The following is a 15,527-nucleotide window of genomic DNA, read 5'->3' as shown; positions in this document are numbered from 1 at the left end:
TTTTATAAGAAACCACCGTATAAGTGCCCAGAAAGGAGAGGGCATGGAGAACACCAACAAAAAGCTTGTCCATATGTATTGAAGTTATCTGGAAGAGGCCACAGGAGGTCTGCAGAGCAGCAGATGATGGATAAAGAGTCTTAGTGAAGGTAGCCTTGGCCAGCATGATGGAAGGAAGTGGGTGGGTGCTAAAGATGCTCTGTAGACCCTGCAGGCAGCTGCTGGTAATGGAGATAAAGGATGACATTTACCTGAAAATGACCTTGACAGTGTGTGGGTCATATTGCCCACTAGGATGGGAGGGCACTGAAGGTTCAAACATGAGAAGATGAACATTTTGGTCTTCATGACTAATTTGAAACAGTTTTGAGACACTAAATTTGAAATGTCTCGTGGACAGAATGCTGCGTCGTTGTTTGTGGTGGGTGGGAGGGGCACACACTCAGAGGTTAAGGAACGGGATTGAGGTATGGTTACCTGGGCTGCCTTTGCTACTTTTATCTTTGTCTTGAGGTTCTAGCAAGACTGGCATCACCAGCAGGTCTTTTCTGGCATGTCTAGATTTTTCCCACCCACTGGATATTTGTGTGTCAAATTGTCAGTAGATATATTTGTTTCTATTTTCTCAGTTGTTTGATTCTGCTACTTCCTGACCTTATTTGTAACCCCTCTGGGTTCTTTTCTATTTTTGGCTCTGGTGCTCTGAATTCCTCCTGGTTTAGTGTCACTAAGTTATGAGTGTACAGGTAAACAAGCTGACCTGATGTGCTTGGAGTACCGAGTCATTCATACCTTTTCCCTTCTTTGTCTTACTTTTCTTATCTTCCTCTTCCTTTCTATTAATAAATACTTGAGTCATTCAAAACTATGCGACAGGCATTTCCTCAGCAGGAGATAGATCCTGGAACAGAAGTTTAAAAATACTGAAGATGAAATAGCACAGTCTACAGCAGTGTTTTCTTCACTGTAGTCATTGAAGGAATACCACCTCTGTGATTTTTGCCATATCTGTATATCATTTATTTGCTTAACATTTTAATACTCTTACTAACAAATGAGTATTTAAATGCAATTTGTTTTTCTCAAATTAATTTTTTATAAGGAAAACTTTACATTAAAATTGAAAAAATTTAAAATATCATTAAATACATAATTATTAATGTTAATCTATACCACTATGAACCATATGTCCCTAGTGCAGGGACTGACAGAATTGTACTTTATATTCAAACTGTGCTCTCCTTCAAAGTTCTCTGAATTGAATCTACCCCTTCATGAGTCCTGATTATATCATAGGGAGCAATATAAAGTAAGTTTTTCCTTTATTCATAAATTGCATCCCTTTAAATATTTGAAGACAATTCCTTTTGGGTCTTCTTTTTTTTTTGTAATTTGAGACAGGATCTCACTCTTTCATTCAGGCTAGAGTGCAGTGGTGTGATCATAGCTCACTGCAGCCTCGACCTCGTGGATCAAGTGATCCTTCCCCCTTCGCCTCCCAAGTAGCTGGGACCACAGGTGCATGCCACTATGCCCAGCTAATTTTTTGATTATTTATTATTATTTTTTTTTGTAGAGACGGGGTCTCACTATGTTGCCCAGGCTGGTCTGGAACTCCTGGCCTCAAGTGATCCGCCTGCATTGTCCCTCCGCAATGTGCTTGGATTTCTAATACATTGGTTTCATTTATCAGGAGACATTTTGTTTTATAAGAAACCACTGTATCAGTGCCCAAGAAGGAGAGGGCCTGGAGAACACCATCAAAAAGCTTGTCCATGTGTGCTGAAGATACCTGGAAGGGGCCACAGGAGGTCTGCAGAGCAGCAGGTCCAGATGATAGATGAAGAGTCTTAGTGAAGGTAGCCTTGGCCAGCGCAATGGAAGGAAGCGGGTGGGTGCTCAAGATGCTCTATAGACCCTGTGCTCTGCAGACTCAAATGATCCCCCTGCATTGGCCCCCGCGAAGTGCTTGGATTACAGATGTGAGCCACTGTGCTGGACCCTTTTAGGTCTTCTTTTTTCTAGACTAAACATCCCAGGTTTCCACCCTTGCATGTGCTGGGGTGTTGCCCCATTACTGTGTTTACCCTGACCCCTGTCACTGTGGTCTCTTTCCTCCAAATGAACTCAGGGTTCGAATCCTGACTTGTCCACCTCCCTTCTTGAAGAACAGTCCTGGGACTGGATGTAGTTCTCCAGATTCATTCTGAGTGGTGCAGAGACAGAGTTTTGATTGCTCCTGTTCTGGACACTATTTTTCTGTTAATGGGACCTAAAATTGTACTGATTTTTTACAGCGATTTCACCATACTGTTCACTCATATTCTAGTGGTGGCTGCCTAACACTGCCAGTCTTTTCCACTGCATGTCAGTTCTCTTCCATCTTATGCCTGTGCAATGAAAAAACATCTAAATGGGAATATTGTTCATGCATCCTTATTGAATTAAATTTTCCTGCTTTGGTCCTTGTGTCAGACTTTATTCTGAATTCTATTCTGTCCTTTAATATTTTACCTATATTTTCAGCTTGCAGCAATCAACAATTTTGATAAATAAATCTCCATTCAAGCTTCTGACAATAAGTTGAATAGCAGAAGGCCAGAGACTAAACGCTTCAGTCCACCACGGGAGATTTATTCAGGCTAGCATGGTTCCACTGACTTGTGCCATCTAGGACTGGCAGCAAACGAATTACTAGTTACTTCCTCCTCCTATTGGAAAACTGTGAAAAATAATACATTTATCTATCGGAGGGCAGGTATTTTTCTTATTTGTCATGTTTTGCTAATAGATCACTAACAAGTATCAGCTCTGAAAGTGCTGTCATTACTCTGGGTTTTATTTATCTGGCCCTATAAACTTGAACTTGTTTTAAAAGCCCAGATACACTTTTATTTATTGCATTCTCTAGTTTCTGCAGAAATGTTTATTTTCCTCTGGATCATTTGAGAATTTTTTTTTTGAGACAAAGTCTGGCTCTATCGCCCAGGCTGGAGTGCAGTGGCATGATCTTGGCTCACTTCAACCTCTGCCTCCTGGGCTAAAGCCATCCTCCCATCTCAGCCTCCTGAGCAGCTAGGACTACAGGCATGCACCACCATGCCTGGCAAATTTTTTGTGTTTTTTGTGCAGATGGGGTTTTGCCCTGTTGTCAAGGCTGGTCTTGAACTCCTGAGCTCAAGTGATCCCCACGCCTTGGCCTCCCAAAGTGGTGGGATTATAGGCATGAGCCAAGGTGCCGGCCTGAGAATCTTCCTAAATGGAGAAGGAAAACAACATATTTCCTTGCCTTTGGATTCTTTCTCAAATCCCTTGTGCCTTTTTTTAGTATTAATTGCCTTTAGGGGAAGAGATTCATCCATTTATTTATTATGGGGTTCCTAGATACCAATGCCCCGAGGATAGTAAGGTAGAAGACAAAGTCCCTGGTCTTGAGGAATATATGATATAGCAGGAGAGAAAGTAAAATAGATGAGTGGAATATGAGCAGACCTGCTTTTTAGCACAGGAATTAGATTGATTTGCCAGAGTTCAAACTGTGGCAGGGTTGCTCTGGTTGGTTGTGAAGGTTGTGCACTGCATATTCCAGAGGGTGCCATTCATAGAGACAATGATCTATACAGCTGTATGTAGTAGACTGAATCTTGGATCCACTGCCTATTAGCTCTAGATCCTTGCTCAAATTACTTAACCCCATTAAGATTTGTCTTCCAACTCTGTAGAATGGGGGAAATAATAATAGTACGCATTTCACAGGGTTGTGATGAAACTAAAATAGTCCCTCTAATTCATATATCGCAGTGCTTGGGATGGATTAAGTGTTTGGTAAATGTTATTAAAACAAGGTGGTCATGCTGGAGCACGTGTGGCAAATGTGGAAGCACAGGGAGGGCTGAGTATTTGTTTCCTAGGGCTGCTACAACAAATTACCACAAACTTGGCGGCTTAAACACACATATTCTCTTCTAGTTACAGAGGCCAGAGGTCCAAACTCAGTTTCACTGGGGAGATGCCAGGGTGTCAGCAGGACCTGGCCTCCTCCAAAGGCTCTAGGGGAGAATCCATTCCTTGCCCCTTCTGGTTTCTGGTGACTGCCAGGATTTCTTGGCCTGTGGCCCTATCACTTCTATCTCTGCCTCTGTGGTCACATTACTTTTCCTCTTCTGTGTGCAGTCACATCTCCCTCTGCCTTCCTTTTACAAGGATACATGTGACTGCATTTAGGGCGCATCTGGAAAATTCCCAATAGTCTCCCCACCTCAACTTAACTTCATCCTGAACTTACATCTACATAGCCCTTTGCCATATGAAGTAACATTTAAAGGTTCCAGGGATTAGGATCTGGATATCTCTGGGACCATTATAGGCTGCCTAACCTAGTCTGGAATCGGGAGGAAGGGAATGTCAGTGACACCTTCCTGAAGGAGTTGATGGCTGAACCCAGAAATGAAGGTGGTTGGGAGTTACCCTGGCAGAGAACTGGGGATGAGCATCCCAAGTGGGAAACATTCAGGGTAGCCAGAGTGATGGTAGACAAGCCACAGAAACTCAGACCTGCTAAGGCAGTAGGATATTGTCAATGTGCAATTTCTCAATTGTTTTAGCTGACATAGCATCAAATTATTATTCTTTAATTTCTTTTAAACACAGATTTTTAAAAATGTATATTTAAATTTTGGAATTTTCTTGGAATTTTGCTCCAAGGAAACCTTTGAACAAGTGTCTCTCTCCTCTGCCATGGTTTTTGCAAACTGAGTCTATCTTCCAATACGGTGTCTTCTTTGTTTCTCGGTACCTGTGAGGTAAGGGGTACCTGACATGCTGCAGTGGTTGCAAACGTAGCCCACCTGAATGTGGCCCACAGACATGCTCCGTTCAGTCCTACAGTATTTTTTTTAAAGTTAGAATCAGTTAAACACTTTAAAAAGTGGGAAAATTCATGACAAGTCTAAGTTTCTAACATCTTTTATGGAATGAGACTATGTGTCTCAATGTGTTCTTGCTGAGGCTAAAATACAAGCATGAAAGTTTGAGAGATTCCCTCGGTTTCTGGGGCTGAGACCCCATTAGCTTCTGAGTTGGTACTGTGGTTTTTTTCTTAGCACAGAGAAATAAAAAAAGTGGGGAAATGAAAGTCTGAGTGGCCCTCTGAGGGGTCTCATGCTTGGAATCCCAGCACTTTGAGGGGCTTAGGTGGGAGGATTACTTGAGCCCAGGAGTTAAAGACCAGCCTAGGCAACATGGTGAAACCCTGTCTCTCCAAAAAATACAAAAATTAGCCAGGCATGGTGGTGCATATCTGTAGTCCCAGCTACTGGTGAGCCTGAGGTAGGAGGATTGTTTGAGCTCTGGGAGGTCGAGACTGCGGTAAGCCATGATCGTGCCACTGCACTCTAGCTTGGGTGACAGAGCAAGACTGTCTCAAAATAACAAAGCAAAACCAAAAAGAAGGCCGGAGTGGGCCACGCTTCTCATCCCTGCTGGCATTACTCATCACCTTACCTGCTGTCCCCTAGTCTAGGCTTCTGAGATTGAGATGCCCGATTGATGTGTGTGCTCTTTTCATCTTTCCCATTCCTACTCAAAAACCAAGAACAACTACAAGGCAGAGAAACTGACCCCCAACAGCACTCTTTACAACAGCTGTGGCCTCAACCTCTTGACTCCTGTCTCCTGGGAAAGATGTTCTCTTGGGTCAGTGGGTGAGGAGAGCACAGAGCAGCAGTGGAGAGAGAGCCGGCCTTGCCCCCTGGAGGCTGCAGGCAGGGTGGGCCAGCACCCTCGCACACGCTTAGTAAAAAACCCAAACTGAACCAATGCTTACTGCTTCAACATGATAGCATATTCCATTCCTATTTTTCATTTATATCTAGGAAGTGGGACTGTATTGGAATACTGTTTTATAGTCACTGTTTTACAGCTGGCAATATATTGTAAGCATTTGCATGTTTTATTCACTATTATCCTATGTTACCATTTTAAAAAAGCTTTATTTAAGTGAAATTCACATATTAAAAATAACCTTTGAAGTCATCAATTCAGTAATCTTTGGTGTATTCCCATTGTTACAGAACCACCACTTCTCTCTTGTTCCAAAATGTTTTCACCTCAAAGGAAAACTCCGTAGCCATTAAGCAAGTGCTCTCCATTTCCTCCTCGCCTAATCCCTGACAATGACCAATCTGTGTTCTCTCTCTATGGAATTTGCTGTGGCTATTTCATATAGATGGAATCATACAATATGTGACCTTGCCTGTCTGGCTTCTTTCACTTAGCATAATGCTTTCAAGGTTTATGCACATTATGATGTGTATCAGCAACTCATTCCTCTTGGGAGTGATATTCCCTTACATATGTACACCCGTCCCATGATTTGTTTATGCATTTATCAGTTGATGGGTGTTTGGGCTGTCTGCACCTTCTTATTGTGAGTAGTACTACTATGAACGTATGTGCACATGAATTTGAGTACATATACCTACCAGTGGACTTGCTGGGTCATAGGTTTACCTTTTTGAGGGACCGCCAAACTAATCTTCCACAGTGATTGCATCTTTTCACATTCTCTACACTTGCAATGTACAGAGCTTCCAGTTTCTTTGCATCCTTACCAATACTTATTAGTTTCCATTAAAAAAATTCTAGCCATCCTTGTGGATGTGAAGCGGTGCTTTGGTGTGGTTTAGTTTACATTTCCCTAATGTATGTCATTTCTGATGGCAGCAGAGCAGTCCCTCTTAGAGATGTCCAGTTAGTTTGCCTAGTCAGTTCTTCATGGGTAAACATTTAGTCTCTATGTCACATCTTTTTGTCCTTACAAACATGTAAAATGCAGTGTGCACCCTCATGTTCTCAGTTAAGAGCCTGGACTCAGGTCAGACAGGTGAGCCTCGGTGTGGTATCTTCACTTACTGTGTAGTCTTGGACAATTCACTTTATCTCTAAGCCTCAGTTTCTTCATTGATAAAATGGGCATAAATAAGATCTGCTTCACAGATGTTTCTTAGTATTAAATACGAACATGTGTAAAACCCTTAACATATGAGCTCATACATAGTACGCACTCAGTAAATGCTGAATGTTTTCTCCATCTTGGCTGAAATCTTAGTTCCCTCCCTCCCTCCTCCCTCCCTCCCTTCCTTCCTTTTTTTCTGTCTCACCCAGGCTGGAGTGCAGTGGAGCCAACGTGGCTTACTACAGGAAGCAATCCACCTGTCTCAGCCCCATCAAGTAGCTGGGACTACAGTTGAACACCACCACGTGCATTCTTGTATTTTTTGTAGAGACAGGGTTTTGCCTTGTTGCCCAGGCTGGTCTCGAACACGTAGGCTCAAGCAATCTGCCTGCCTCAGCCTCCCAAAGAGCTATGATTACAGGCATGAGCCACCACGGCTGGCTGATTTCTTTTTTAAATTCTTAGGGTTGACATTGCTGGGTCAGTAGAAGTTATGCACATATTTGAAGGCTTTTGATGTACATTGTCCAAAAGTCCTTTCCAGATACTAATTTAACCCCCACCAGGAGTGTATGCCAGTGTTTATTTTTGGCATTTTTAACGCCGGGGATTGTCATAAAAAATTATTGCTAATGTCTCATTCCTGTTTTAAATATGCATTTCTTTGATTGCAAGTGAGGTTAAATATCTTTTGGACATTTATGTATCTCTTTTATGAATTGCCTTTTTATGTCCTATGCCCCCATTTTTCTATTGGGTTGGTAAACTTGTCAATTTCTATAAGAACTCTTTATGACTAGGATTTTAACCTAACTTATCTGTCATTTTGTGAAAAGATAATTCATTTCCAGTTTGTTAATTTCACATGGCTACGTGGCATAGTTCACTACTACAGGCTCTATAAATATCAAACTCCTGGCGTTTCTTAGAGGGGATGGACAGCTGTTGAACAAATCATTTACTTTCTTTAGGCCTCAGCTTCCCCAACTGTGAAATAAAGGGGTTGGACTAGAAAATTGCTGTTTATATCCAGATTTGAAATTTTATAATTTCATACAAACATCTTGCATGTTCAGTACATAGTGTTATTTCATGTATCATATTTTATACTGATATGTAAAGGTAATATTTCTAAATATAATTACTCCCTAAACTATTTTGGTATACCTACTGACCCTTAAGCAGAGGCTTTAAGTATGTAGTGGCATTTTGGTGTTTTTTAGATAGAAAAAAATATATATTTATTTTACATATAAAATAATATATTTCGCATAAAAATACAACATATTTTGCATAGAAAAATGTAATATTTTACACATAAATATATAAAAATGTAACATTTTATAAATAAATACATATAAAATATAACATGTTTTATGAATATAAAAACATAACATTTTATATATAAATGTAAATATATAAAATAACATTTTATGTTTAAATAATATATAACTATAAAATATAACATATTTTGTGTATAACTATATACAAAAATATATATAAATATATAAAATAACATCAAGGTTACAAAAATTAAAAAATCTCATTATGTATATTTTATTGGTGTTGTACTAGATGAGTTATTTGTAATTATCTTCTAAGGAAGTTTTACTTTTGCATCACTGAGGCCACTGGAGTTACAGCTGTTTTTATTGTTAAACAGGTATTTGATTCAGTTAATGCTACATATTTTGACTTTAAGAACAACTTTGCGAAGAGGCTCTCCGCGGAGGTTCCTGTTGCGAGTAGCCCCATTACCACAAGGTGGCGGCAAAGTCAAACTAGGGCTCTGTCCGCTGATTCCTTTGGGGAAGAGGAGTCAATCACCTACCTCCCAGAAGCTTCTGGATCAGTGCTGAAGACAACGCCTGAGAAAGAGACCTTGACTCTAGGTGAGGTGCCAGAAACGCCACAGCCTAGTTTTGCAATGTGAATAAAGGATATATTCCTGAGAGAAACTTTGTCTTGTAGAACTAAGGAGTGCCACATCTAGTCAACTCTTCATTTTCTACCATTGAGTAAGAAATTTCCAAGGTGGGGAGAAATGACACAAAAACAAAAGAAAAGTACTGTATGTGTTAAATAAAATGAAAGTTTACACAAATTAAGTTTAACAGAGTTAATTGTGTAAAGAACCATTGGCCAATGGGCAACCAGATAACCATGCCACCATGTTGGAGTGGGTAGCATTCATGGACCAGGATCGGAAGTGCGGTGGGAGCCGGCCTGATTGGCTACAGCTCAGTTCACCTTATTTGCACGTGGTCTGATCAGTTGACTGCCTGTGATTGACTGAAGCTCATCTGTGACTGGAAGAGACTCACTAAGTTAGACTTTCAGTTAGTTTACATCCCAAGTTAGGTTGCAGTTCTCAGGCCAAATTTAGTTTTAGTGTTTTTGAGACTTGCATTGGTTAGATAATTACTTTTGTAAAGATTGTATGTATAAATGTGTATGTATATATGTATACACACACATATATGCATTTTTGTTTGCAAAGTATAGAATTTTAATGACTGGTAAGGTTCCTGGTATACAGAGTCAGAACAAAATTATACATTAGTAATGGAGTAATCAGATGTGAAATAGAAGAAAAAGAATCAGGAGAGGATTCTTTTTGAGCTCTGGGAGGTCGAGGCTGCGGTAAGCCATGATCGTGCCACTGCACTCTAGCTTGGGTGACAGAGCAAGACTGTCTCAACATAACAAAGCAAAACCAAAAAGAAGGCCGGAGTGGGCCACGCTTCTCATCCCTGCTGGCATTACTCATCACCTTACCTGCTGTCCCCTAGAATCAGGAAGAGAAAGTAAGAGGAAGGAAGCAAGAGAGAGGCGGGGCGGGGGGGGGGGGGGGGACAAATGGACGGGGAGAGGCAAAAAGAAAGAGAAGAGAGGAGAAGGAGACAGAAGAGTAGGAGGAGGAAGAGGTGGAAGAAAGAAGAACCACCAAGAGTAGAAGGGAAAGAGAAGAAAAGGGAAGTAAAGGAGAGTGAGAGACAGTCTGATGGCTATGATGGGGCAGAGATGGGGGAGTAGGCTTCAAACCACCCCAGTGTAATGGGTAGGATCCACGATCAACCTGTCAGAGCCCCGAACACAACTCTCTTTCTGAAATATGTAATTCTCATTTGGGCACAGCCATTTTCATTCCCATCCTTCAGAAGCAAAATTTGTCACCTATCATCTGCAGATGCAATTCCTGTTCTTTCCTTTGAGAATCCTAGGCAACATAATTATTTGACTGTCAGCATATTTATTAAGACAAATGTTAATAGAAATGCAACTCTTTTCAATGACATTAGACACGATGATACATTGCAGTTCTGCAGATTGAAAGGGAGCCCAGATTTTATCAAACCAGTGAAATCCCCATATAAGGACAGGTGTTAATACTGAAAGTATTTAGTAACTGAGGAAGGAAGCAGCAGTAGGAGATAAAGGATTGTAAAAAAGGTCATTGTTATGACTATCTTCTGAAAGAAATCTTTTGTGTCTCATTGTAATTGAGGGACAGTTTTGATGCTGATTGTTTTTGGAAGATTTTCTGGGTAAAATTAGGGTCTCCCCTTTTCTTTCTAGGATCTTAATTTATTGATTTTTTAAAAAATGTGTGACATTGTGTGATATTCAGAAATCCAAGAGACAGATATTAGCCAAAAGAATTTTACAAGAAAGGCCATTTTATTTTCTACTTAACACTAGGCATTAATCAGATCTATTGGTTTCTCAGTGCTTTGCTAGTGGGATTTCTTTCTTTTTGTTTTAGAAGAGCAGTTACTGAAGATCCTTGCATTCCAAAGGGACATTTACAGAGAGGTTCATTTTCAGTCATGCTCTGTGAGGTCCCTTCTTTCTTAGGCTGGTGGACCTGACCTCTTTGTTTATAACTGGGAATGATTGTCAGTACTAGACTCTGACTGCAACTTTTTCTTCCTCATTTGAAGTTCTGAGAGCTGCCTTTTTCTCCCCTTATTCTTCTACAAATAGCACAAGGAAGCAAGCATGCATAATTTCTCAGGACAAAGAGCAAGATCTAAAACTTTGAGCAACATTTCGTATTTTCATCCTTCTTCTCCCTAAATGTAATATATATCACTTTAAATTTGAATGTCCCAGTACTTGAGGTACCAGGCTCTTGGGACATCAGTGATGGTTTTTCAAGCCCATGGTTGTCCAAATGAAGAAGAGATTCTCACATGGCAAAAGGCCAAGATTTTCCAGTGTTCCCTTGGTTTCTCTGATGAACAAGTTATATGGCAGATATTTCGTTTTAGAGAATGACTTGACAGGTTTCTGGCACAGTTGAAAGTCTGGTAAAGGGCTTTCTCAATCTTGAGAAGAGACTAGATAGGAATAATATTGATTCAAGTAACATTTACTCTTCTATTACTTTAACTTAGAAAGCATTTCATTGATGCCATCTTAAACTATGTTTAAAACATCTTTCTGCAGTAGAAAGGGGGAAAGAGCCAAAATAATTTGCTCATGATTGTGTAGTGAATGTCAATGCTGTCAAAGCAAGCATCCCATAATGCTTTCCTGGCAGGATGATCGTAGTTTGGGCAAACCAGATACTCTTTACACTATCATTTAAAACTATGGAACTGTTTCTATCCGTTCTTCAAATGTGCAAATCTGTTTTTTTTCCTACAGAGATGAAGCATTCACACTGCTGCTACTGCAGATAAAGTCAGGTCTTTAATCTTGGCACCTCTTCCCCACTCTAGAGGCCACTGAGGCAGCTTTCTCACTGAGTGACAACCTTATGAAGTCAGCAGTCTGGATAAGATTCTGTCCCACTCCTTGTAATGAACTTTGGAGAGACGAGAGCCTGGGCTTTCCCACTCTGTCCTATTGGGAAAGATGCCACAGCCAGACCTAAAATCAAAGTAATTACTTTGTTTTAAAAACCAAATTCAGAGCTAAATGTCTTTTTTGTAGGATCCTGCAAAGAACCACCAAAGACCCCCATCAAAGGAAGTTCTGAAACAAATAACTCTGCTCTCCATTTTTGCAAGGCACCTCATGCAATGGACAGAGACTGGAAGGAAAATGTTGCCTCAAAAGGGCAGGTAGGTAAAGAGAAAAAACTGAAGATTCCACATCTGGAGAAGCTCAGACAACTGAGTTGCAAATGTAAGGAAAGAGTTTCTTAGCTGCTCTTACCAATCAACAAGAAAATTATGCATTCCTGATTAAAAAAAAATGAATGATTGAAGAATATGAATAAAACCACTTCGTAAAAGAAAGACGATATCCCCCAAATACATGAGAAAATGCTGAGTTGAGATCAATTAAAAAAGTGAAAATTTTTATCTTTACAAACAGGTAAAGATTAAAAATATTATGACATTATCCTTATTATGGTGTGCTTCCCATTAGCTCAAGGAGCTCTTGCTGTCATCATTTCCAACTATTTGATGATGTGATCTGTCCTTTGGGATCTTTTAGGAAAAGTTAAATTACTGCTCTATATGATGGTCTTTTAAATATTTCCCTTAAGTCTTTCTTGTTGTTTGTTTTAAGTACATTTATTACATTTAGGTATCTCTTACTTATAGTTTTAAGATCTTAGGAAGCTGATATAAATCTTTTGGACACATTAAATATCAATAGCATGTTTTTGAGTTTATCAAATCCAATGGGGAATCTTTGAAGGAATCAATGTTTCAGTTCAAAAGCTTTGAATTAGAAAAGTCATAAATTCTCAATTTAGGCAAAATTACTTATTCAGTGTATACCTCTTACTGTGCTTGGCTATTTTTCTAGAAGAATAATAAAATATTGTAAATATAAATTTTAGTTACCTGAACTCATATGCAATTGGAAGTGAATGTTTTAGAGCAGGTATTTTGATCCATGCTTCATAGTTGGGTATGAGTTTGGGGGATAGGGAGTGGCCAGGGAGTCCTACTGAGATAATTAGGGGGCACTGGTGGTCTCAAACCTGGGCCAGATTGTTAACAATCCTGTCTTCTCCATGTTTTGCTCATTAGAGTTTTTGATTCCCTATCCCTTAGGGCTTCCCTTTTCCTTCCCCTTCTCCTTTCTGGTAATTGGTGGCAGCAAGGTTGGTGGCTCTGTCTGTGGGCTCACGATGGCGTTGGCAAGATACTCCTTAGCAATTGTTATACCAGCTAGAATGTCATCCCAGCATCACTGAAGAACCTGGTCAGGGGATAATGGAAGCTGTTCTACGATGTTAAGCAGAGCAATTTTTTTTTTGTCACGATTAGTTAGCAGTCAGATAGTATCAAGAGCGGTGAAGACACAAAGCAAGGTCTTTCTCTTGCAGAGTAAATGTATATCTTCATGTGGTCCTCACTGATCATCTGGAGGGTGTTTCCACAATGAGGGCCTGCATAGCCATGGAGACTTTCAGAATTCATCTCCAGGAGCTCCATATTAAGTTGCAGATTAAAGTAGTAAGTAGATCTCATCTAGGAAAGAGCACCCCTGCACCCACAGAGCAGAAGCGCACGCTAAACCTTGCTGTAATCAGCTTTGTGGTGACTGTGGGATTCTGAAGAAGTGAGTGTGTGAAGAGTTCATTGAACTACTGATGAGCAGGCCATTTTAGGAATGTTATTTTCTACTAATGGTTCTCAACTCAGGGTGATTTTGCTCATCAAGGGGCATTTGGCAATATCTGAAAGACATTTGATTGTCACAACTCCAGGGAAGAGCATCTTGTGGGTGAAGGCCTAGGTTACTGCTAAACATCCTACAATGCACAGAACAGTTCCCACAGCAATGAATTATCCGCCGCCAAATGCCCATAGCGCCAAGATTGGGAAACCCTGCTTTATAGTTAGTTGTTCTACCTTGAATAATTAAAAACCATGATTCATTGACAGCAATGCCTATTATGTGACATAACATCAAGGAAGAAAAAAAAAATACCAAACTGTTGTCTGTCAGAGAGACTTCTCTCTGAACTGTGGGGACACAGTGTGTAAGGAACATGGCTGTGCTTTGGTCAAGGATAGGCCAAGGTAGGATGTTTACATTCTGCATGACTCAGTGAGTCTAGAGCACAGGTGCATAACTCCACTTGTTGTCATGGCCATGCAGACATAACATAGAGAAGCTCATCACCACAGCATAACAAAGGGAAGGCCATCACTTGGCTCTAAGCCACTATTGTCTGCAAAAGGTATAATTGCCCTGTTGACACTGCAGGAGCTGGCACCTGGAGAAAGAGAGAGAAAGCCAGAGCTGTCCATCTTTGCAGATGAATTGGGGGAGCCAGGACACAGCTGGGCTCGTTTCTGCCCAGAGAGAGGGAGTGTTAAGCTGCTGACCCTGAAGGCAAGGGAGAGTTAGCCGAGTGGCTGTGTGTGGGGGCTGCCGAACTAAGCAGCTCAGCTAAAGGTGAAAAGTGAAAAGAGTTAGTGTAAGAAAGCTGTTGATGAGAGCTGCTGCTGAATAAAATCATTCACCTGCCTATGGCCCCCCAAGTGTTCTTTCTGCTCATCCATCCACTCCCTCCGGACCTCAACATGACCTTTGGCTTAGTCATGAACCTAACACAGGGTTTGTCATACATGTGAGAGCACATATTTTGTTGTGGAGAAGCAAAACATAATCTTCTCCACTTTAACCATTCATTACTATGTTTTTTTAACAAGTATTTTTCTTTCCACTTATTACTAATTTTCCTAGATGTTTTTGATTGAAGTTGTATGTAAGATTGTCAGAAGTGCTCTTTATATATTGGCCCAAAGGGATAGCACCCAGATTTTTGTGCACGTGGAATTTTAGTAAAATTACTTAAGATCTCTGTGAAGGTGTTAGCAGAAAAAGACTTTTAAGATGATGAGTTCAATTCAAACGTTACAGGTGAGAAAAATTGAGGCCCAGAGACAATCTCAGTAACAAGCTGAGGGAAGGTCTTTGGATTGAGTACTGACAGGCATTCCCTCAAACAAATCCTTTTTGCAAAATGTTATCTTATGAATTCTCAGCTTTATTATTTCATGGAGGCCTTTTAATTTCAGAGAGGACTAGAAATGTCATGGCAGTTAAGTTGTGGCAGGCTTTGGTGATGTCACTGACCTATGCTGTATAGGCTAAATGGATTTTTAGGCTAGAAGAATAAAAAAAGATTTTATTCTAGCTGAAAAATATATGCTCTTTGGAGTTGTTGAGGAGATTAGAAATAATATATGTAAAATGCTCAGCACTGTTCATTAGATAGTGTTTAGTTAATAAATAATAGTGATTATTGTGGTGTTGGCTTTGACAATATGGAATCTTTGAACTCCTTAGTGAATTATCAGTTGTAAATCTATATTATACATCACATCTAAGTTGTACATATATGTTTCTAAAGAAGTATTCTCCTTATGTATGTTTATTTTCAGAAATGCCTAAAACAACTTTTTGTAACCCAGAAGGTGGTTCAGCAGGCTAATGGAAAAATGCAGCTCTGTGAGCAATCCCAATGTGTTTGGAAAGGTACAGGCTCAAGACATTGTCCTTCTTTTCTACCCTCCTCTCTCTCTGCCTCCTTCATTTCCTCCTAATTTTAAAATATATTATTTTTAATATTTACTAGACTAAATCAACC

The 15,527-nt window shown here is 40.1% G+C and overlaps 1 protein-coding gene across 6 annotated transcripts in view; it reads left to right on the top strand.

The window, feature by feature from the left end:
- Positions 1-15,527, top strand: part of CDC20B (cell division cycle 20B) — a 111,176-nt gene that overhangs the window by 17,357 nt on the left and 78,292 nt on the right. For all 6 annotated transcript variants that reach the window (XM_064375975.1, XM_064375978.1, XM_064375976.1 and 3 more), the window contains exons 3-5: positions 8,619-8,847; positions 11,897-12,027; positions 15,322-15,415. In XM_064375975.1, coding sequence (XP_064232045.1) covers positions 8,619-8,847; positions 11,897-12,027; positions 15,322-15,415 — 454 coding nt within the window. The remainder of the gene's footprint in view (positions 1-8,618; positions 8,848-11,896; positions 12,028-15,321; positions 15,416-15,527) is intronic.

The sequence above is a fragment of the Aotus nancymaae genome, unplaced genomic scaffold, assembly GCF_030222135.1.
Source record: "Aotus nancymaae isolate 86718 unplaced genomic scaffold, 86718_ANA_hifiasm-v0.15.2.pri h1tg000014l, whole genome shotgun sequence".
Taxonomy (NCBI): Eukaryota; Metazoa; Chordata; class Mammalia; order Primates; family Aotidae; genus Aotus; species Aotus nancymaae.
Note: the sequence above shows the minus strand (reverse complement) of the source record. Positions and strands in the feature narration are given on the sequence as shown.